Source organism: Cetorhinus maximus, chromosome 19, assembly GCF_964194155.1.
Source record: "Cetorhinus maximus chromosome 19, sCetMax3.hap1.1, whole genome shotgun sequence".
Lineage (NCBI taxonomy): Eukaryota > Metazoa > Chordata > Chondrichthyes > Lamniformes > Cetorhinidae > Cetorhinus > Cetorhinus maximus.
The window spans coordinates 51,053,492-51,076,988 of NC_135897.1; the positions used below are offsets into that span (position 1 = coordinate 51,053,492).

General features: G+C 41.8%; 1 protein-coding gene across 6 annotated transcripts in view; it reads left to right on the top strand.

Annotated features, from left to right (window-relative positions):
• naaladl2 (N-acetylated alpha-linked acidic dipeptidase like 2) overlaps positions 1-23,497 on the top strand; it is a 955,971-nt gene that overhangs the window by 797,781 nt on the left and 134,693 nt on the right. For all 6 annotated transcript variants that reach the window (XM_078563827.1, XM_078563831.1, XM_078563828.1 and 3 more), the window contains one exon: positions 5,043-5,189. In XM_078563827.1, coding sequence (XP_078419953.1) covers positions 5,043-5,189 — 147 coding nt within the window. The remainder of the gene's footprint in view (positions 1-5,042; positions 5,190-23,497) is intronic.

The window sequence follows — 23,497 nt, forward strand, 5'->3', positions numbered from 1 at the left end:
TGTATTTATATAACACCTTTAGTAAAAATGTCTCAGCGTCTCTTAAACAATGAAATAAAAACAGAAAATGCTGGAAATACTCAGCAGGTCAGGCAGCATCTTTGGAGAAACAAAGTCACATGTCAGGTCAATGGTCTTTTGTCAGAGTTTTTATTACCGATTCCCAGCATCTGTAGTGTTTTGCTTTCATATTAGCGTTTTAAACAATTAATTAGGAAGTTCTCACCTCTTGTATGCCACTTTAAAAGAAAGGATGTCACAATATTTGGATTGTGTTGGTAAGCATTTGACTCCATATCAATGATATTGCAAGGGTTGGAAGAAGGATTGTCTGCACTGTAATCTGCCAGTAGGCTGATACAATACCAGCGGTGAACGCAATCTATATGCATATCAATTTATTCGGCTTTCCTGGTAAACTCCCACTGTAACTCTGTTACAAATTTGGTGGAACTGTTCAGAAATAGGCCAGGATCCACATGTTCCAGGTCATGACCTAATCTGGAATTTTTCACTTGACTTCCTGAGAGGCAGAGTATTGGTCCACCCCTTCCAAGGCCACTTAAATGGATGCGGGCAGGCACACCCTGTATGTGTGGAATTCCTATTTCCCCTGACCATATAGGACTTGGCTTAAGTCTGGAGGCACACGTCATCTCAGAAGGACACAAATGGTTCTCTGTCTAAGAAGTGGCCTAAATCCTGAGGAAGAGGAGAATTTAAAAAAAACGTTATATCTGCTCCTTTGCTACAGGACCGAAGGGGGGGGGGGCACAGAAGAAGTTTCTCCAAGCAAGGGATGGAGAACATCCTGACATCCGAAACCCACACACCCATCTAGGAGAGTATCTCAGCCCCAGTAACTGCAGCATGGGATGCATTTGGAAGTTAGGAGGCCAGAGCTCCCTTGGGAGTGGCAGACACAGTCAGATTGTCACTCTGCTCTTTTTACTTACTTAGTCTGGAGCTGCACATTTCTGATCTGAATTTCCAACCCTGGCCTGATAGAGATGTGCAGCTTAGCTGGTTCCCAAGTCCTCTCTGTGCAGGGCAGCAGTGTCAGGGGGAAGGATGACACAACCCCTTTTTACAGCACTAGCTGCTGTTAAGAGGGCATGTTTAAAGGTCCATCCACCTTTGAGAAGCCAGGGAGAAGGTAAGTGTGGAAGGTACGTGGGTGAGGGGGGTTGGGGAGGTGCGGGTGGGTAGGGTGGTCGGGTGGTCGGGGGAGGGAGGAGGGTGGTCAGGGCTTGGGGGAGTTGGATAGTCGGGGGTGTTGGCGTTGGAAGTGCTGGGTGGCCAGGGGAAGGGGGAGCTGGGTACTTGGAGTGGGGTTGGAGATTCAGGTGGTCAGGGCGGGGAGGGAGGGTCGTTAGTTGGGGGTTGGTGGGGGTAGGGATGGTAGTTGGGGATAGAGGGTACTTGCGGTGGTGGGGATAGTCAGGAGGAGCAGGGATGTAGTTGGGGGATAGATGTTGGGAGGGTGGTCAGAGGGGTGGGGAGGGTGGCTGTGGGGTGGGTGTAGTCAGGGGGCAGGAGGATGGTTGAGGTCAGGGGGTGGGGGATACTTGGGGGGATGGGGAGGTGGTTGGGTAGATATAGGGTGGAGTTGGTGGAGAGTGATCTGGGGTGTGGGGGGGGGTTCAGGGGGGTCAGTACTTTGGTTATCCAGGAGTTAGAAGTAGACTTAATTCTTCTAACTTTTCCTGGATAACTATTTGCTAAATAAGTGGGAACCATCCAAAGTCTCTGATTTGTATTGGAGTATTGGTCGATTCCCGGTGCAGGGTAATTGTTCATGAAACTTCCCGGGCAATTCCTGTGCAGTCCTTGCATGGGGACATCCAGTGTGTCCCCCAGTGCATCCTCTGGGGTATGACCCTCCGGAGATCAGAATCTCTGGGCCAGGGTTAGCCTGCATGCAAGTATCAGGGCATCTAAACCCCTGGAAAGCTCAGTGCTTCAAATGTCATCAACCCCCATTGCTGTTCCCTCAATTAGGAGAATATTTTAACAGAGGGAATGCGAGGAAGCAGAAAGTTGAAGTTCGCAAATCATTTGAGCTCTTTAAAAAGCTGCAGAAAAGCACATTGATCTCTCCTACCACATGCATTGTGATTTTGCTTGTGTTCGAGTATCACGGCTATTCATTCACTAAATAAAAATAATGCCACTTGGAATAGTTGTAGATTGTCATTCTTCCAATACATTGAAAAGAAACTGACAAAAAAAGTTTTTATTAAAAGTACACCAAATTTGATCCTAGGCAGTTGTTAGTCACAAGGTAAAGCAACTAGCAGCTCCTTAACTATAAATATGCCAATAGTCTTTTATGGTCCTCAGCTGTAGAATGCACAAGAAGCTCTTTGCAATGAGTCTCTTCTTAATAGGTTTCCCCAGCTGCAGTGATTTGTGTGCTGCCAGTGGCTATTGCTGAAAACTGTTCACTGTTCCCCTTCTGCTAGTGCTACAAAAAAATGTTGATATCTTACCCACCCTTTGCACTACAAGCTGCTTTTGTAACTGAACCATTTTTAGCCCTAGCTGAGAAAAGATATTATGTGGATTATTTTTTGGACAAAGCCTTAGTGATCTTTAGTAAGCTAATTTCTGCAAAAACATGGCAGCATGAGAGCTAAGGTCACTTATATCAAGGTCCATGTTTGATGAGTTTTCAGTACTCTATCTGTGCACCAAATTTACGGATGAAGCTCCTTCCAATATGCCACTCTGGGAATCCTATCTTCTGTTTTAGCTTTTCCAATTTTTGCACGCAGTTATTGGGTATTCAAAGGTTAAGAGTTCCCACCACAGAAAGTAGCAGCATTCAAAATCAGAATAATAACATTGGAACAGTGCTGAGGAGAGAATCCAAGACCAGTATTTGGGCTGGGGAAGAGAAAGAAGAAAACTTGAGAATGATGCTTAAGGAAAGAGAAGAGAGTCCAGGAGCTTGTTACAGAGTGGGAGAGAAGAAAGATTGACAGTAGCACTGGTGGGGGAAACAGAGAAGGCTGAGAAACGCACAGTCCCACAGATGAGGGAGGAGAGAGGGAAGTATAAATCAATCTTGGTAGGAAGGGAGAAATGATGGAAGGTCAAGAGTGCTGTGCCAGTGGGGGAGAGGGAGTAACATTGGTGGGTGAGAAAGGAAGTTCAAGAGCAGTATTTGTGGAAGAGAGGAAGAGGATAGACCCTAAGAACAGTATTTTTGGAAAAGTGAGGAAAGCCCAAGTGACATTTGGCGGTAGACAACAGAGGAAAGCCAGGGAGTGGAGATGGATTGGATACAGAAAGAGAGAGAGCAAAGCCCTAGAATGGCACAGGAACAGCCGAAGAAGGTGGAGCCTAACAGCTGGCCTGGGGACTGAAAAGAGGCAAGCCTGAGGGTATTCCACTGATGTTTTTTGCTCTTGACTTTCTCTGCAATAGAAATTACAGAAAGGCACTGTCAAAGTCATCTTGTTGAGTTGCTGCAATGAATCCTTCTATTGTGATGGAGATTGTAATAATTGGGTCCAGTAACAGGGCACAAATTAAGCACAATGCTCTACACAAATGGTGTTGAGATTCTTGTGTTGTTGCAGTTGAACCCAGGCAAGCATTGAACATTCTGTCATAGTCCTAACTTCAACATTGGCTGCAAGAGCAGGGCTAAATTACCACAGTGGTGATATGGTTGGTCCAGTTAGGTTTCTGGTCAGTGGTGACCTCCAAGATACTGATAGTAGGAGATCTGACCATGTTGGTGCCTTTGCAGATCAAGGGTGATTGCTTGGTTTTCCCTGGTTTCACTATAGTAAATAAAGGCACGAATGTTGCCTACCCTTTGTTACCTATATTCTGGGTGTTGTAGACTCACATGGGCTACATAATTATATAAGAAATTGTTAATGGAATCATCAGTGAGCAGCCACACTCCTGATTTTATGACAGAGAGAAAATCATTCATGAAACAGTTGAAGATGGTGGACCGAGAAATCTTCCCTGACATACATTTGTTGCAATGTCCTAGAGCTCGAATTAGTGACCTTTGACAATGGGAACTACCTTCCTTTTTTTTCAGGTATTACTCTAGCCACTGGAAGGTTTTCCCTTTGGCTCCATTGAGCTCAGTTTTACCAAGACTCCTTGGTGACATGTTCAGCTGGAAGCTGCCTTGATGTCGAGGGCAATTACTTTTCGCCTGCCTTCTGGCATTTAACTGGGGGAAAGTATGTTCTGTAACCCATGGGTGCTGAGTAGATAGAGTATTTTTGTGAACTGGTGAGTGTTGGAGGGAAGTGCATCTCTGGTAATCATGTGGGTGTTAGAGGATACACCATCAGGGTTGGGGACAGCATTTGGACGATGTATGTATAAATTTAACTTTGCTGACTACAGCCCTGACTATGTTTAGTAGGACTGGGTTCAAATGCCCTTTCTGTTATTAGGAAATTTTTCCTTACCAGAAAAAAAAACTATTTTTTTTCCTCATGTTTTCATGGACATTTTCCCTACCGAAACGATGTTGGGTATACCGGCAGCTTAATCCTGTGCCTTCATGCACTTATGGGCTTAACTTGTTTGGTGAGCTGCTCAGAAGTCTTGTCCTTGTATATAAAAAAGACCTTCTATAGTAAAAGACCTTTCACAGTGAAAGGACTTCTGAGAAATTAAACAATAGCTACTTTGTGCCTTGTCTTTCATATTGTTTAAAAAAAGTGGTATTTGCTGTGGAATTATCGATTGTTCTTATTTTCTGTTGCCATGGCAAAACCTCAGACTTAAAGATCTATCAGCATAGATAGTTTCCTTCAATTTTCAAGCCTCATATCAGATATAGACATACATATGAAGCAGTCACCCAATTTTTAGAAAAATATATTTAGTGCCCAGAAATATCTGTCACTCAGGAATTTAGAACAGTTGGTTATCTGTGAATTATTCATATAAAATTTGGCATTGCTCACATTGATTTAGTTCAATTTCTGCTTATGTTTACAGTTGCCAGAATGTAGCATTCAAATCCAACACATTTTGCGTTTTTTTTTATTTTGCAGAGGTTTTCTTTGAACTGTACAAGCCAAGAAAATTGTTCAGGAAGAAAGGTCAACTCAGTGCAGGTGGAAGGAAACAGTGATTTCTTCATAAATCATCTTGGAGTGCCAACTGTTCAATTTGCATACCAGGAGACAAAAACGTCAATGGTAATTATTCTTTTTGTGGTTTGACTTGTGCTGCTTGGTTCATTGGATCCCACAGGAAGCCAGTTCATGTCATTTCACAATTTTGCTAAATACCCTCCAGGAAGTCAATTTATTGTGCAAATGGTCCAATTGGAAAAAAAATAGTATAGTTTATTACCTTGCTCTATAGTCTTCACTTCCATTTAATGGGGAACCAGCTGCAGTGAAATGGTGAGTTGCGTTCTCCTGTTTTACTTTACTTCTATGTTTTGTTTTCTTAAATACATTGGGATAGCTGTAAATTATAAAGATTTGTTTGTTCGAACATACACTTAGAGTTTAAATTGAGCTCATTAGCAGTTACATATACATAACATTGCAAACGTTTTGCTTTTTCACCTGTAACTATTCCTTACATTCTATGAAATGCTTTGCATCCTCCAGGCAGGAGCTTCCAATCCCCTGGATTACCCTGCTCTCAGATTCAGTGTAAATCATGGCATTGAGTTTAATTTGTGGTAGTCTCTTATGTATTGTGGACAGAAGTTCTGGGAACCAATTAGCGGAAAGCTTGTGGAACTAACAGTACACTGCTGTTTCCCACCCACCTGCACACCGAACCCTGACACCTAAACACAGGAATAGATTCAGGATATTCTAGTTGTATTAGTGTAATGAATGTGGCATTTTTGAAATGGTGAGCAGGCGGTGTACAGCTATACTGTCTATTCGTGTAGTTCGTAGGTGTTGCTAATATACACTGACATACCAACCCTTCCTTTAAAACAGGAAGATGCAAATCTGGAGCTGTCTGTTTGTATAAACACTGGGTTGAAATTAGTTTTACGCAGTAGCTCAAAATGGCAATAACGAATTAGAAACTGTTTTTGGAGCCTGTTTTGCACTTCACCCAATTTTCTTTTCTAAAAGTCAATGGAAGAGAACATCAGGCAGAGTGTAAGATTGGCTGTCAATATGCTGACTTCTGCTTTGTGCTACAAATTTCAACCACCTTGTAATTTAAACTGTTGTAAATCCTGGGGCTGCATCAAGCTTCTTTTGAAAATTTAAAGTTCTGAACAAATATTATGTATTATTCCTCTCCAAACTATGTGTCCTTTGACAGAAAATTTATAAACCAAATTCATACAAATACATGTGTATGCAGTTCAGCTTCACTGTTAATTAGTGGATACACTGTTGCAGTGCATTGTGAACAGTTTACTGGCATGATCAATCACATTCAGTCATATTGCAGCTGATATGTGTCACAAACACGATCTTTTTTAGGTGCTTTCACTGCTGACATTATCATTTGCATTGCTATGACATCTAGAGGGATATACTAGATGTGGTGGAGCAGTAACATCAAGTGTGCCATTGTAACTGTGTCATTGAATAAAGAGTCAGTTCTTAAATCAATTTTGATATCTCAGGGAAATCCATATTTTGCCAGACTTAATTAAATCTGAATAAAATATTAAATGTTCCAAGTCTATCCTCCTCCTCAATAAAAGAGGAGAGCAATATGTTAGAATGTCCTCTGTGATTTTAATAAGTTCAGATTTATTTGCTGTGCATTAATTTTGTGACATTCTGGACTATATTTAATGTCAGTATATCAACAGTGACAACTTGCATTTATATCGCAGCTTTGTAGTCAGACATCCCAAAGTACTTTACAGGTGCAATTATCAAACAAAATTTGATACCAATCATTATTGAATATTAGGATAGGCGACCAAAAGCTTGACCAAAGAGGTAGGTTTTAAGGAGGAAAGAGGGCTACTGAGGCAGAGTTAATAATGGAGGGAACTCTTGAGTTTAAAGACCAGGCAGCTGAAGTCGCAGTCATCAATGGTGGAGGAATTAAAATTGGGGGTGTCCAAGAGACCAGAATTTGAGGAGCACAGATATCTCAAAGAGGGTTTTAGGGCTGGAGGAGATAATGGCGGAAGGGAAGAGCGAGGTCATGTTGAGATTTGAAAACAGGGGTGAGAATATTAAAATTGAGGCATTGTCAGACCAGCCAATGTAAGTCAGGGAGCAAAGGGCCATTGGATGTGAATTGGAAGAAGACTTGATGCGACTTAGGGCAGTAGAATTTTGAATGACCTCAAATTCATGGAGAGTGCAATATGGGAGACTGGCCAGGAGAGTATCGTAGTGATTGAGGCTAGAGGTAACAAAGGCATTCTTGAGGTTTTAGCAGCAAGTAGGCTGAGGCAGGGGTGAATAGACAGACAATGTAACCGAGATAGAAATAGATAATCTCGGTGATGAATAGGATATGGGGTCAACAGCTCATCTGCTTATCACAGAATGTGGGAGTTTCTGGTTTCAATTCCAAGGATATTTCTTTTCCCTTTGTGTTGAAACAACTCATTAATCCTCAAGTGTCGAGACCTGAAATTCAAACCTTATCTGGCCAACATTTAGAAGGAGGGTAGTAACTGAGCTCTTTATCCGCAGTCATAAAAGGTGATCTCAGCGCGCAGCAAAGTCTGATAGCAACTGCAGAGAAGCCAACTATTTCCAACTGCAGACATTAAAGACTATTTAACAGGACCACAGTCTAGAATAGAGCTTGTGCTGCAAGCTCAGTTGGAGTATTTCTCACAAATTCACAGACTGTTATTATAGAGGCCTTGGTTTCCATTCCCCAGTGGGCAGACCTAGTTTCAACATACTGGAGATGTTTTGCTGTCTGCTTTACTGGGCATGCTAAGAAAGGAAAAGTATGGTAGAAATCAGCACCTATAACCCTGCTGGCTCACAGTGTGCTGCCCAAACCAGTCCTCTTCAAATGACAGGTGTAGTGAAAAGCGTGCAGGCCAGACATCCCGACCACAGTAGTGGACATGATTAAGCTAGCTGTTGTGCCATTATATGACCGAGCACAATCATAGAATAGTTACAGCACAGAGGGAGGCCATTCAGCCTGTCGAGTTCACGCTGACTTTCTCTAAAAGCAACTTAGCCAGTCCGATAATCCTGCCCTTTCCCTATAACTCTGTCGTTTTTTCTATCTCAGGTGCTTATCCAATTCCCTCTTAAAAGCCATGATTCAGGCAGTGCATTCCAGATCCTAACTACCCACTGTGTAAAAAAATGTTTTCACATATTGCCTTTGGTTCTTTTGCCATTCAAATCTGTGTCCTCTGGTTCTCAACACCTCAGTCAAAGGGAAAGGTTGCTTTTTATCTACTCTGTATAGGCTCTCATGGTTTTGAACACTTCTATCAAAGCTCATCTCAGCTTTCTCTAAGGAGAACAGTTCCAACTTCTCCAATCTATCCTGTAACTGAAGTCCCTCATCCCTGGAACCATTTTCAACAATCTTTTCTGCATTCTCTCTAAAGCCTTCAATCCTTCCTAAAGTACAGTGCCAAAAGCTGAACACTACTCCAGTTCAGACTGAATTGGTGTGTTGTAAAGATTCATTGTAACTTGCTTTTTGTACTCTATACCTATTCCACACCCTGTCTATGTTCTCTTGAAGTCTATAACTGTCCTGCTTACAGTTCACAATTCTTCCAAGTTTTCCAACATCTGCAAATTTTGAATTTGTGTCCCGCATACCCAAGTCTAAGTCAATATACATCAAGAGAAGCAGTGGCCCTATTGCAACCCCTGGGTAACCCCACCATATGCCTTCCTCTAGCCTGTGGAACAACAGTTAACTACTACTCTTTTCCCTGTCACTCAGCCAACTTTGTATCCATGCTGCTATTGTCCCTTTTATGTTATGGACTTCAATTTTGTTGACAAGTCTGTTATGTGGTATTTTATCAAACATCCTTTGGAAGTTCATGTGCAAAACATCAACTAAATTATCCTCATCGACCCCTTTCCATGACCTCATCAAAAAACTCAATCAGCTTAATTAAACACAATTTGCCCTTATCAAATCTGTGTTGGCTTTGCTTAATTAATCAATATTTGTCCAAGTAATTGTTAATTTTGGCCCAAATTATTGTTTCTAAAAGCTTTCCCACCACCAGGATTAAACTGACTATCCTGTATTTGCTGGGTTTATCCTTACAGCCTTTTTTTGAACAAGGCTGTAACATTTGGAAATTCTCCTCAGGCATTAGCCCTGTACTTAGGAGGATATGAAGATGATCCTCACTTCCCTTAGCATCCGATGATGCATCCCATCCAGTCATGCTGGTGACTTAAACACCTTTAAACACAGCCAACTTTACTGAAGTCTCATCCTTATCAATTTTAGCCCATCCAGTAGCTCAATTCCCTCCTCTTTCAGTACAACTTTGGCAGCATCTTCTTCCTTATGTCATGTTCCAGTATATTATAGACTTCCAGTAAGTACTTTATCATTTTGAAAATCACAAAAAACGGCTACAGAAAATGGCTGCCTTAGGATCACTTGACTTTTCTCGTGGATTGAAACACTCCCCTGTCTCAGGGAACAAAAGGAACTTTCCAGACTGAGGTTGGCTCAACACCTTTCCTGAAACTAATAAAAAGGGTCATTTCAAATTGAATGGGTCATTCAGATACAAAGACACTAGCTGTCTCAAACTCTCAAGTTGTGAAAATCATCACACAGGATGTATAATAAACCTAGCCACTTACCTTATTTGGAAAATGACTTTTGACTTGCAACAGACACATGGTAAGACAGCCATGTTTATTGCCTGCTTATAAAGACTCCAGTGGAAACAAGTCCAGTTTGTCTGATCTTTTCAGTTATCAATCTAGTAAATCTCCTCTGAACTGCCTTCAATGCATTTACATCCTTCCTTAAATAAGGAGACCACAGCCGGGATTTTCCGGATCCGCTGCGGGCAAAGCGGCGCCCCAGCCAGAAGTCCATTGACTTGCGGTGGGACCAGAAGATCCCGGCGGCGGGTGGGTCTGGAAAATCCCGCCCCACAATTGCACACAGTATTCGAGATGTGGTTTCACCAATCCCCTGTATAACTGAAGCATGACATGCTTACTTTTATGTTCAATCCTTCTCTTAATAAAGGATAGCATTCCATTAGCCGCCTTAATTATTTGCTGTACCTACGTACTAACGTTTTGTGACTCATGCAGTAGAACACCTAGATCCCTCTGCAGCTCAGAATTCTGCAGCTGTTCTCCATTCAAATAATACTCTGCTTTTTTATCCTTCTTGCCAAAGTGAATAACTTCACATTTTCCCACATTATACTCCATCTGCCAGATTTTTGCCCATTCACTCAACCTATCTATATCTGTCCGCAGCCTCCTCATGTCCTCTTCACAACATATTTTCCTATCTATCTATGTTTCATCTGCAAATTTAGCTACAATGCCTTCACTCCTCTCATCTAAGTCATTGATATAATTTGTAAAAAGTTGAGGCCCCAGCCTAGACCCTGCGGGACTCCACTCGTTACATCCTGCCAATCAGAAAAATACTCATTTACGCATAATCTGTTTTCTGACAGCCAGCCAATCTTCTATCCATGCTAATATGTTACCCCTACACCATGAGTTTTATTTTCCACAATAACCTTTGATGTGGCATCTTATCAAATGCCTTCTGAAAATCCAAATACAGCACTTCTACAGGCTCCTCTTTATCCACAGCTCTTGTTACTCCTTCAAAGAACTCCAATAAGTTGGTTAAACATGATTTTCCTTTCACAAAACCATGCTGACTCTTCCCAATTACCTTGAGTTTCTCTAAGTACCGAGCTGTAACCACCTCAATAATCGATTCTAACACCTTCCCCACTACAGATGTAAAGCTACCTGGCCTATAGTTTCCTGTTTTCTGCCTCCCTCCCTTCTTGAATAGAGAGGTTATATTTTCTCCTTTCCAGTCTGATGGAACCTTTCCAGAATCTAGTGAATTTTGGAAAATTAGCACCAACGCATCTATCACCTCATTAGCCACCTCTTTTAAGACCCTAGGATGAAGTCCATCAGGATCCAGAGACTTGTCAGCCTGCAGCTCCATCAGTTTGCTCAGTAGCACTTCCCTCGTGATTGTAATTTCATCACATTCCCCGCTCCATTCAACCTCTTGATTTATAGCTATTACTGGAATATTTTTTGTATCCTCTATAATTAAGACACCTCTCACATATCAAACACACTGATCGTAGGCAGTAATATAACACAAATTCTGTCCACAACACTTGGCAAAGACAGATTTAAAGTACTCATGTAGTACCTCTACCATCTCTTCTGACTTCATGCATATTCCCCTTTTTGGTTCTTCATCAGCCCCACCCCTTCTCTTACTATCCTTTTACTATTTTTATGCCTAACGAATACTTTTAGATTCCCCTTTATGGCAATTGCCAGTCTTTCCTCATACTCTTCCTTTGCCTCTCTTATTCCTTTTTCACCTGTCCTCTGAACTTTCCACTGGTGCTCACTGATATTATCAGCCTGCCATCTGTCAAAAGTCTCCTTCACTCCTTCATCACTCTCTCCCTCTCTTTTTAGCATCCAGGGAGCTATGGCTTTAGTTGTCCTACTTTTCTGCTACATGGGAATGTACCTTGACTGTACCTGAAACATCTCCTTTTTAAAGGCTGCCCATTGTTCTGTTACAAAGGAGGCAGAAGGTCACCTCAATTAAAAGAGGCCATGGACAACCAACTGCCAAACACCTGACATATATCTATCTTTAGAAGAGTGAAAGGATAGATTCTAGAGCTTGGCATAACATGGCCATCAAGAAGAAGTGATGCTAAGCCAACAACAGAAATCACTTCCTACCATTGGTATCCAGGAACTTCATCTTAAATGACACAGAATAAGGTAACAGCCTATATTGAACAGGGTCTATGACAGATAATTTAGTGCAGAAGCCAATGTTGCTTTTGCCAGTGCACTATACACATGTGGAGGGAACTGTCTGTTGATTAAGTTGTTGAAATATTTGAGTGAAGATCTTATAAATGTGAGCCTAACTTATGGTTCTAGCAGTCTACAACATTTCTTCAACAAAACCCCTTCAGGATTCTTGCCTTTGTCTTACTGTACTCTCACTTGAGGGTAGCTGCCCTTCACCATATGCTCCACGCTTATGCCTCTCTGGGTGTCAATGGAATATGCAGCAGGCAATGATGATTTTAGATACTATAACAAGTTGTATGGAAGATGGTCATTATCCGGTTAAAACATTGAAGTGCAGCTTCGGGAATCCAATAATGTTTTTGATAATCATGATGGCTGTACAGACCTTATGTATTGGTGCTCTGCTGCTGTGGTAACATAACTGCTACTTGGGAAGTAGGCATTAATTTACCTGATCCTGTTTTCACATTATGGTTGAGTGACCGTATTACCATACAAGCTGGGCTGCCCGTCACACGTCCGGGAAATAAAGGGTTGAAAGTTAAAACTAAGATTTTTTTAAAAATTAAAGAAAATGTTTTCATGAAGTAATAAGCCTATGGGCAAATGGACTGAGTATCCAACAGATTTTATTCAACAATTCACTCTTTCACACTTCTTTCACACAATTATTTTAATTAATGATTTTAATCCCATGAATATGAAACACAAATATTTAAATTGGACCCAAAAGCATTATTTGAAAAAAATAATTCTTTTCACAATGAATTCATTATCATTTGCTTTACTTGGCTTGACTCTAGTTTAATTACATTTACTATTTTTACTATATGGTTTCTACCGGTCATTCTCTACATCCTCAGTGTCACTATCAAAATCCTCAGGATCAAAATCAAAATCTACACCTATTTTCTCAATGTGTGTTAAAACTCTGAATATTTTATTGGCGTCAAAGGCAACATCTGTAATATCACTCTCTACATTTTCAGTGTTTATTGAAACATTAAATATTTCATGATGGACCACATTAGAAGCTCTTCCTTCTTGAGCCAGAAGAAGGAGATTTCTTGATGACCCTACTCAGCTGTTATATTTTCTGTTTGTCAAGAAGTGTTTCCATTTTGTTGTTCCCATAAAAATAATATTCAGTAGGTCAAATGGCTTACTTAAGGGTGACAATTGTACTTTGCACTTTGTGCAACACATTTAAGGTGGCTCTTCCCATCTCTTTGCATCACAACATTCATATACCTCTGATCTGCTGCCGATATCATATTCTGGGTCTGACTCAATTATGATGAGGATCATAGATGAAAGCTTCCTTAAAGAGTCTTGGTCTCTTACTTGTAGCACTGGCTCTTCCTACACTCTGTGACTCTGTCAATTTCTTGCTCTAGCCTGTTCATCTGCCCGTTCTCTAAATGCTGCCTGTCGCTTTCTGTCAACCTTTTGTCTTTTTGCTTTAGACTCTTCATCTTCCCTGGCTCTGTGTGTCACCTGTCACTTTCCCTTACCAACTTATCATGTGTAGTGTCTCAGAACATACTTTATTTGTTTCACGTAAGTTATGAGAAAAACTACAAATGAAAAGAAAGAAAGTTGGGGATTTATGATGTAAATTTGTTGCATTCATTCTTGGAAGATTGGCTAAAGCATGCCTGGGTTATAGTGTGATTGGGGACACCGTATATGCAGGGCTGCAGAATCGCCTGCTAGGAGGCCTAACCCCCCCTCAGGTGGGGTTGGTTAGATGGTCACTCTTCTACAACATCCCGCTTGGCCCATGGTATCAGCCCACCAAGTTTAGTTGAGATTGGCCCAAGTATATGTAGGATTATCAATCCTAAGTGTTAAAATACAATTTTAATTTTAAACAAACATTGCTATTCTTCCTGATGTCAGTTTTTGACCCATTTCTATTCTATTTTAGTTTTGTAGCATTACTTTCTCCTGATTACTGATTAATTCTTTCCTTTCTATCCATTACTCTTTTCTATCTTTTAACGGCTGCTTTCTTGCGATTTTTAGCATCTGATTTGGAAGTGAGAGGATATTTTGAAAACTAGACTTTCATTGGTCAATTGTCCAGTCAATCTGGCTAGACCAGTATGTGATATATCTACTTATATTAAATCAGTATGTAGGGCACGCATTTTCCTGATAGTCACCTTGCCCAACAATCAAAGCAATCATATTGCCTGTAGGACCAGCTATACCTGAAGGTGGCACTGTGATAAAAGTTTTCAATGTCTAGGATGTCACACCTTGGCTGGAACATACTCAAGCTTTGGTTCCAAGTAGAAGTTGTGAATATTCTGGTAGGGAAACATTACGACCACAATACTTTCCCCCTAAATGTTTGATGGATTTATGTATCCTCTGCTGTTTTAAAAATTAACCTTGTATATAAACAGTTTAAGTGGAAACTTACAGTTTTGCTGATGTCATTTAAAGTTTAGTTATGGCTACTGGACTTCCCCTTTAATCTTCTGTCCTGTGTCCCCCACAACTGTTGCTCAGTTATGTCCCAGCCCCCCCTATCCTTTAACCCTGCTTGATCTGCACAGCATGATTGGTCTTGACTCCCTTGCGTTTAATGTCACGAGAGATTGAATATTTTGTACATAAAAGCACAAGGAACCATAGCAGCAACTAAATAAGTAAACTCTCCACAATCTCTGGTATTCAACAGCAGCCAGATAAGTAAACTCACCACTGGTGCTGGAAGGGTTTCTGTTCTTCTCACTTTACTGAAAAGATTTCAGGCCAGTTTTAATGTATTGAGTATGATACGTGTAATGTCATTTTGTTCATGATGGCTTCAATGCCCCTCTTTGTGCGAATTGCAGAATTTAAAAGTACAATATAGCCCTGATTCTATGAATACTGGTTTAGCAGTTGCGGCTGTACAGCAAACTTCTTCTAGAAGTATTTCAGTGAAGGATAATCAATATCTGACAGCAGTAGCAGACAATAGACATAATACACAAAATTGACATCTCATTCAATTCATTAGATTGGTGCCAAAAATATGAAAATCCAATCTAGTTGTCCATATCTCTTAGAAAATACCTTTATAACCACAAAATATTTCATAGTTCACAATTCAAAATGAAGGAGACGGTAACGAATGAAACACTGCTATAAAATATCACGCTATTCTTGCACAGCTCAGTTATTTTGTGTTGTTATCTACTTTCAAACTAGCAGAATCATCCCCATTGGTGCAATTAGGATAGGCTAGGATCAGAACATATGGTAATGTACAAAACACCTAGTCCTCACCGAAACCCTGCTATTCTCATTTTCTGTTCAAGGTTAACACCAATGTAGATTGCCTTCATCCATTTTGTAAATAGCTTAATTTAAATGTTTGTGATACTTAGTGAAGTCCCTGCTATTGTTTCCGATTCAGATCACAGCTGTTGTGTGCGCAGTCATTACTTAGGAACAATAACTTGGCAACTATAGGAAGTATTGGTTTTCTTTGGGGAAAAAAGCACTGAATGTTTTTGGAACTTACCAGTTCACTAAATGGAGACTTTTACTTGTACCAGTTTAGAAAATACTCCAGATTAAATGTTTGATCATGATGAATATTTATATGCTCCATGAATAGAGGCATAGAGTAAATATGTATGGACATTATGGTTAGCCTTTAGACCCACTGCAGTCTTGAGTCCAAATCTGAGCACCACAGTTCAAGAAGATGTCAAAGCCTTTTGAAAGGGTGAAGAAGAGACGTCAAAATTTTGCCAGGGGTGAGGGCTTCAGTTGTGTGGAGAGGCTTGGAGAAACTGATTTGTTCACCTTAGAGCAGAGAAGGTTAAATGGAGATTTATAGAGGTGTTCAAATTTGAGTGCGTTTGAGTAGATAGAGAGAAACTTCTTCAACTGGTATTGAGGGTCTGTCATGAGAGGACACAGAATAGGTAATTGGGAAAAGAATCAAAGGGTGATGGAAATAGATTCAACAGCAGCTTTCAAAAGGAATTTGACATTTACTTGAAAATGAAAGCTTTGAATGACCATGGGAAAAGAGCAGTGGAGTGGGACTAATTGGATAGCTCTTTCAAAAAGCCAGTACAGGCACAAATGGGCTGAATGGCTCCCTTCTGTGCTGCATGATTCTGTGATAAATTTAAGTTGTTGTTGTAGCCCTAAACCCCTCTGAGATCTCTGTGCTCCTCCAATGTTGGCCTGTTGTTCATTCCTGATTTTAATCACTCTGTCATTGGTGGCTGTGCCTTCAACTGCTTAGACCCTGAGCTTTGCAGTTCCCTCCCTGAACCTCTCCACCTCACCTGCCTCTCTTTCCTCCTTCAAGCCGCTACCTAAAACCTACCACTTTGATCAAGCTTTTGATTACCCTGCCTTAGCATCTCCTTATGTGGCTCTGTATAAAAGCCTGTCTGATAGTGCTCCTGTGGATTGTCGTGGAACATTTTTACAATGTTAAAGGTGCTATATTAATGCAAGTTTGTTATTGTGAATTATATTTTAATATTTCAAGCAGTTAATGTAGATTCTTTGAAATGGGACTAAAAATGACATTTTCTGCTTGAGTAAAAATTAATATCACAATAAACTCAAATTCTAATCTAGGCTCTAGAATGTAATAAGGTCAATATACAATTAATCTGCAAAGCTGTTTTCTGCTACACATCAGAAGGCATAAGAACCCATAATATTCATGAAAACAAAACAAAAGAAAACAGATGCTTCTTGATTAAGGCCAAGGCAATAATGACAGGATCATATTTAGTCAGAGAACAGCTGCCTACTAATGCAAATCGCTGAATTGTGTATAATTCACTCCATCTACAGGAGCTTTTGAAAACTAAGATTGCCCACATTTACTATAATTCTGCAAAAGAACATTAAGTGAACCAAAATACATGTACAAAATATTCTTATAATCAAACATTAAATGTGTGGATAAAGAAAATTTAGTGCTGATTAGTTAGAGGCTTTTAAAATTCTAAAGAGTTTAAGAAGATTATTAAAAAGCGTGGACTGAGAAAAGGCCATTCGGCTCGTTGAATTCATTTTTCCGATAGACCATTAACAGTCCTTTCTTGCTATGGATTCTACCCGATCTGTTTAAATTAATCATAAAGCCACAGATGCTGCCATTTGGCTCATTGTTTCCATCATTGTTTCTGTTTTCCAGAGAAATCCCAAACTAGTCCAACTTATTGCTCTTTCCCCATAGCACTACATCCTCTTCTGCCTCCAATAAATGCACGTGTAAATAAATTTCACCTGACCGCACTCACTCTTTCACCTCACTCTTGGGGTGGAATCGTCCCAGATTTGCAGGAAGTGCGGTAGCTGGTGAGAAAATGGCGTTTTACCCGTTGGCCGCAATGGCAGCTTCTCAAGCCGTATTGTCCCAATTCCACCTCATTAATTATGCATTCCCGGGAAACATGCCATTTCGATGGTGGGTGGGGTCCTCGCTGCTTCATCATGCCGGGAGTCACATTTAAAGTACATCTGCATGCACACCTCTCAGTGCTTCCAGCCGAGGTCTGCTGCACAGAAGACATGGCCCCGGAAGACAAGAAGACTGCAGTCCCCAGGTTTAGTGATGCGCCCCTCAAGCGCCTTTTGGACATTGTGAAGGCCTGCCGTGATATCCCCTACTCCCGTTCTGGCTGCACGAGGGGCAGCAACATTACCACTCTGGCTTGGTAGGCGATGGCAATGGTGATCAGTGCCAATGCTGCACAGAAGAGGTTGGCCATCCAATGCAGATAGAGGATGAATGATCTCATCCGTGCCACCAGAGTAATGCAACCATCTCATCACACTAAACTCACACACTCAAGTCCATCAGGCATTCACTGGCATCTCACACACTGCCAGCTCAAGGGACATCACAACTCACTCTGTCACACACATACATCTCATCTGGCCTCATCTCTTCTGGAGACTGCCTCCCTTGTCCTCACCATGTTGACGCCACTTGCACAGATCAACATGTGCCCCCACACACACCCTGGGATACCCCCCTTCCCCAGTACAGCCCTCGCCCTGCAACCTATTCCCTTGCCTGAGGCCACTTGTCCCCGTTCCCCAAGCAAGCCCTAGCCCTGCAGCCATTGAAAAGCCACCCTTGCCTTATGGTTGATCTGGTAGTTAGAGACCTGCCCGTAAGCCCCCCCCTAAAAGTGGTGTGCTGCTGTCTCCAATGCCTGGCGTTGATGACTGTGAGTGCTGCCCTAAGCAAGTTAGGCAAACAAACCTTGACGTCCCAAGTGCAGCCCGCCAAGAACATGCCTTATATATGCGGTTGTGAAACACGTTGGAGTGTTTTCTGGCTGACATGGGTGGACGATCTGCAGAAGGTGGGGGATGATTACGGCGGGCTGGCCTCACAATGTTATGCAGATCTATTACAATGAGGTTCCCAACATCCAATGGCTGGAAACACGGCCTGCAATTGATGGGCCGGGTGGACGATCGCAAACTGGTATCACGACGTCGTGAAATTGATTTTTGGCCTTCTTGCCATATTGTCTGCCCACGGCACCAAACACTCCCAACACCAGCGGACACGGAAAATTATGCCCTTGGTTCTAATTTTAGTGTGATGATCAATAGTGGAAATACCTACCAGGTTGTTGACTTTTTAAACAAAATGCCCTGGATAGGTCGTGGTGTCCTGTTTGAAAATGTTCTGAAAACTCTTATGTCACCTCTTCTCAGCAAAGAAATACATTGTAAAAACGGTGGAGATGTGAGCGTCGCTATTTATTGCTCATTCCTAATTGCCCTTGAGAAGGTGGTGGTGAGCCGCCTTCTTGAACTGCTGCAGTCCATGTGGTGTAGGTACACCATGTGGTTAGGGAGTTCCAGCATTTTGATCCAATGACATTGAAGGAACAGCAATATAGCTCCAAGGCAGGATGGTGAGTGACTTGGAGAGGAACTTGCAAATGGTGATGTTCCCATGTGTCCACTACCCTTGTCCTTCTAGGTGGTAAAGGCTCAGGTTTGGAAGGTGCTGTCGAAGAAGGCTTGGAGAGTTGCCTTAGTGTATTTTGCATATGTACACACTGCTGCCACTGTGCATCAGTGGTAGAGAGAGTGAATGGGGTGCCAGTCAAGCTGGTTGCTTTTTCCCGTATGTTGTTGAGCTTCTTGAGTGTTTTTGGAGCCACATTCATCCAGGCAAGCGAAGAGTATTCCATCATACTCTTCATTTGTGCTTTGTAGATGGCAGACAGGGAAGTTATCACGGAAGGGGACTAAGTGCTTGCAAGATGGACTGAAAGAGCAACCAAAAAATAAGACGAAGGAGTGGAATGGCCAAAAATGCATTCCAAAAAAATGTAAAAGATTATGATCAACTGAAAATTCGCAATGAAAACGAAGCTGAAAATCCTGGAATGCTACTTTACACCAATTTTGATATACAGAAGAGAGTGTTGGATGATCAATGAAGCAATGCAGAGAATTGAGATTGCAGAGTTATGGTTTTTGTGGCGAATAATGAAGATATCTTAGACAAGTCACACTACCATGAAGAGGTGCTAGTAAAATCTGAGACCAAATGAACTCTGCTGACCAAAATCAGGAAGAGATAGTTGGAATTTCTTGGGCACGTAATAAGAAATCATGATTTAGAAAACCTGACACTGATGGGAAAGATCAATGGTAAAAGAGATCGAGGTAGACAAAGAACAATCTTTCTGAAAAGCCTCGCAAACCGGCTGACATTTTCTTGAGTGCACTCCTATGTGTGAAGTGCCAGTACTGGTGTTTACAGTGGTAGATGCTATCACTTTTGGAAGGCAGAACAAGTGGTGGATGATGCTGAAAGGGTTATTGATTATTAACATAGCGTGACCCAGCTGGGAGAGACTGCAGGCTACATGGAAAAGATGTGGGGGCGGCAGCATAGGCAGAATGTGATTATCAGCGAGCAATCTGAAAGAAGCCTGCTGATAGATTGAAAAAAAAACAACATGCCCATCCAAAAGGAGGGTATCTTCACAACATGTACCACCAATGAAAATGATCCATGGACCCAGAGCAAGGTTAACATGGGAGATCCATGTTCACCAATGCCCTCTTAGAGCACAGTACCTGAAGAGAGAGAGAGAGATGGCAGACAGACTTTCTAGCTACAGAATTCCCAACCTCTGTTCTGCTCTAATAGCCACAGTATTTATATGGCTGCTCCAGTTCAGTTTCTGGTCAATAGTAAGCTCCAGAACATTGATAGTGAGGGATTCAGCAATTGGAGTGCCTTTGAATGTCATGGGAAGATGGTTAGATTCTCTCTTGGTGGTGGTGGTCATTGCCTTGCACTTGCTGGCTCGAATGATACTTGCCACTTATCAACCCTAGCCTGAATGTTGTCCAGGTTTTGCTGCATATGGTCGTGGACTGCTTCAGTATCTGAGGAGTCACGAATGGTACTGAACACTGTGCAATCATCAGCAAATATCCCCACTTATGATGGAGAAAGGTCATTGATGAAGCAGCTAAAGATGGTTGGGCCTAGGACACCTCTCTGAGCAACTCCTGTAATGATGCCCAGGGACTGAAATGATTGACCTCCAACAACCACAATCATTTTCCCTTGTGCTAGGTACGATTTCAACCAGTGGAGAGTTTTCCCCTGATTCCCATTGACTTCAATTTTGCTCAGGCTCCTTTACGCCACACTTGATTAAATGCTGCCTTGACATTGAGGATAGTCACTCTCATCTCAATAGTTAGTATTTACATTATTTGTATATACGCATAGAGTTAAATGCAAGATATGTTAAAGAAAATCACTTCCATACACACTAAACTGAAAGTTGGATTATTGATTTTGGGGGATTCACATATGTAAAATGCTCTATTTGATTTTTGGAGATACACTTTTAATTTCCTTTGTCCCACTCTATTCCTCTTGTTTGCCCTTCGAAGCAAAGGTGACCACCTTTATCATCAGGGGTATTTGATAGGGTTCAGGTGGGGGTACGTGGGTGACTGCTAAGGCCAACCCGCATGTGGGATTCTGCTCCGACAGAACAGGATACCACAGATAATTGAGTTTTGGACAAGTTGCTGGCTCGGGATTTCATCTCCTTGTGTTTTCTCTCTGTTTGTGATATGCGCTTGCTCTCAGAGGAGGCCACACTGTTTTTGTTTATTTGTTTGTGCCAGGTGCAGCAATCCTGGGTGAGTTTCTCCCAGGACATGGGGTCAATATCAAAACTCCTAAGCGAAACCTTCAGAGTGTCCTTGTTGTGCTTCCTTTGACTGCCTTCAGAGCACACCCTAGACTCAAGCTCTCCATAGAAGATTCGCTTTGGTAAGCAGGTGTAAGGTATTCTGGCTACATGACCAGCTCAACTCAGCTCTGACTGTCTCAATATGGTGTGAATGCTTGGCAAGCCAGCTCAAATGAGCACCTCAGTGTCTCGTATTTTGTCATGCCATCTGATCTTCAGAAGCTTCCGAAGGCAGTTCATTGAAAGTGGTTGAGCTTTTAGGCATGATGCTCACATGCATAGAGCAGAGTGAGCAGGACTATTGCTCTATAGACTTTCAGTTTGGTAGGCAGAGTTTTTCTTCTTCATTCCCAAATTGATGTTTGAAATCTGCCAAAGGCTGCACTTCCTTTGGCAATTCTAGCACGTGTACCATCATCAATATAGATAAGTGTGCTGCTGAAATAAGTCAACGTATTCCCCGCTGACATGCTCTGGTCACGGACTGAAAACCAGGGCTCGAGATAGGACTTTCCTGGAGCAGGCTGGTACAATGCATGAGTTTTCTTCATGCTGATCGTAAGGCCAAAGTTGTCGCATGCATTGGTGAACAAGTCCATGCTATGTTGCATGTCCAGTTCTGAACCAGCAGCTAGTGCACAGTCAACAGAAAACAGGAAATCGTGCAGTATGTTCTTGGAGACATTGGTCTTTGTCTGGGGTCATCACAGATTCCCATCCATATGATCTGATTTTGACTCTAGGTTCAACATTATGGAAGGCACTGGAGCACATGGCAGAGAAAGAAACATGCTGAAGAGGGTGGCACTAGCACACAGCCTTACTTAACTTCATTAGTGACTGGGAATGGATCAGAAGACTCTCCATCATCCAGGACATGCACGAGCATGCCTCGTGGAACTGTCAACCCATTGTGATGAATTTCTCAAGGCAAACAAATGTCTCCATTGACTTCCAAAGGCTCTCACAACTGACTGTGTCAAAGACCTTGCTTAGGTCAGCCAAAGTGGTGTAGAAGTCCATGTTCTGTTTGTCATTTCTCCTGGAGCTGTCTAACTGCAAGCACCATATCAGCGGTTCCTCGACCTTTTCTGAAACGCTCTGACCCTCCTGGTCAAGATGTTGCACGAAGCAGTTCAGAGGGATTCTGGTGAAGATTTTTAACAGCGATGGAGAGGAGTGAGAGTCCTCTATGATTATCGCTATATTGATCAGTTACATTCCAGTTGTACAGGTGAACAATGGAGGCATCATTGTATTCTTGTGGAACAGTTCCTTACTCATACATAGGCTGAAAGATTTCAGTGAGCTTCTTAACCAAGCATTGGCCTCCAGCCTTGTACACCTCAGCTAGGATAGCATCAGCTCCTGGAGTTTTACCGCTAGACAGGAATTTGATTGCGTTCTTCGTTTCTAACAGTGTGGGAGGGCCATCAAGAGAGCAGTTGATGGCAACCTATGGCACCTTGTTGATTGCTTCTTCATTGATGGATGAGGCTGATTGAGGATGTGGTTAAGTTGCTCTGCCCATCTGTCCAGAATTTAGGCTTTTTCTTGTGAGTAGTGTTGACCTGTTGGCACTGAGAATTGATGATGAATTAGAAGATTGGGGCCTGTAAACAGCAGAGCAATAGAGTCCTTTGTTCCATTCTATTCCTGAAGTGCTTTGAAGTTATTTCTAAGTTTCTTTTGCATCAAATCAGTAGCCCCTTTGAAGCCATCAAGGTTAGGTCCATATGTTATGGACATACATTACACCAACGGGTCAGAAGTTGTGTTTCAAGGTTCAGTTTGTTTTACATGTTAATACAGGGGTAGGTGCCATATTATTTGGTACATCCTGAAATAGTATAATTGCTGTCAAACCATTATGTGATCTTGTTCAATCATTTGCTTGCTGTTCAATAAATCAGTCTAACAATTTGTAGCTTGAGCCACCCTAATGGACTATTTTTACATAGAAATTATAATACAGAAACAAGTCACTTGGCTCAACCAGCTGATGTTGCTATTAGTCCTCCACATCAGCAGTTGCCTTAATCCCATGTCACATGCTGTTGCCATGTGCCTTTGTTTCCATTTTGTTGAAACCATATTTTGGATACACAAATCGATGGGCATTGACAACATTCTGGCAATAGTGCTGAAGACTTGTGCTCTAGAACTAGCTGCTCCCCTAGCCAAGCTGTTCCAGTACAGCTACAACACTGGCATCTTACCTGTCAAGGTGCAAAATTGTCCAGATATGTAATGTCCACAAAAAGCAGGATAAACCCAACCCGG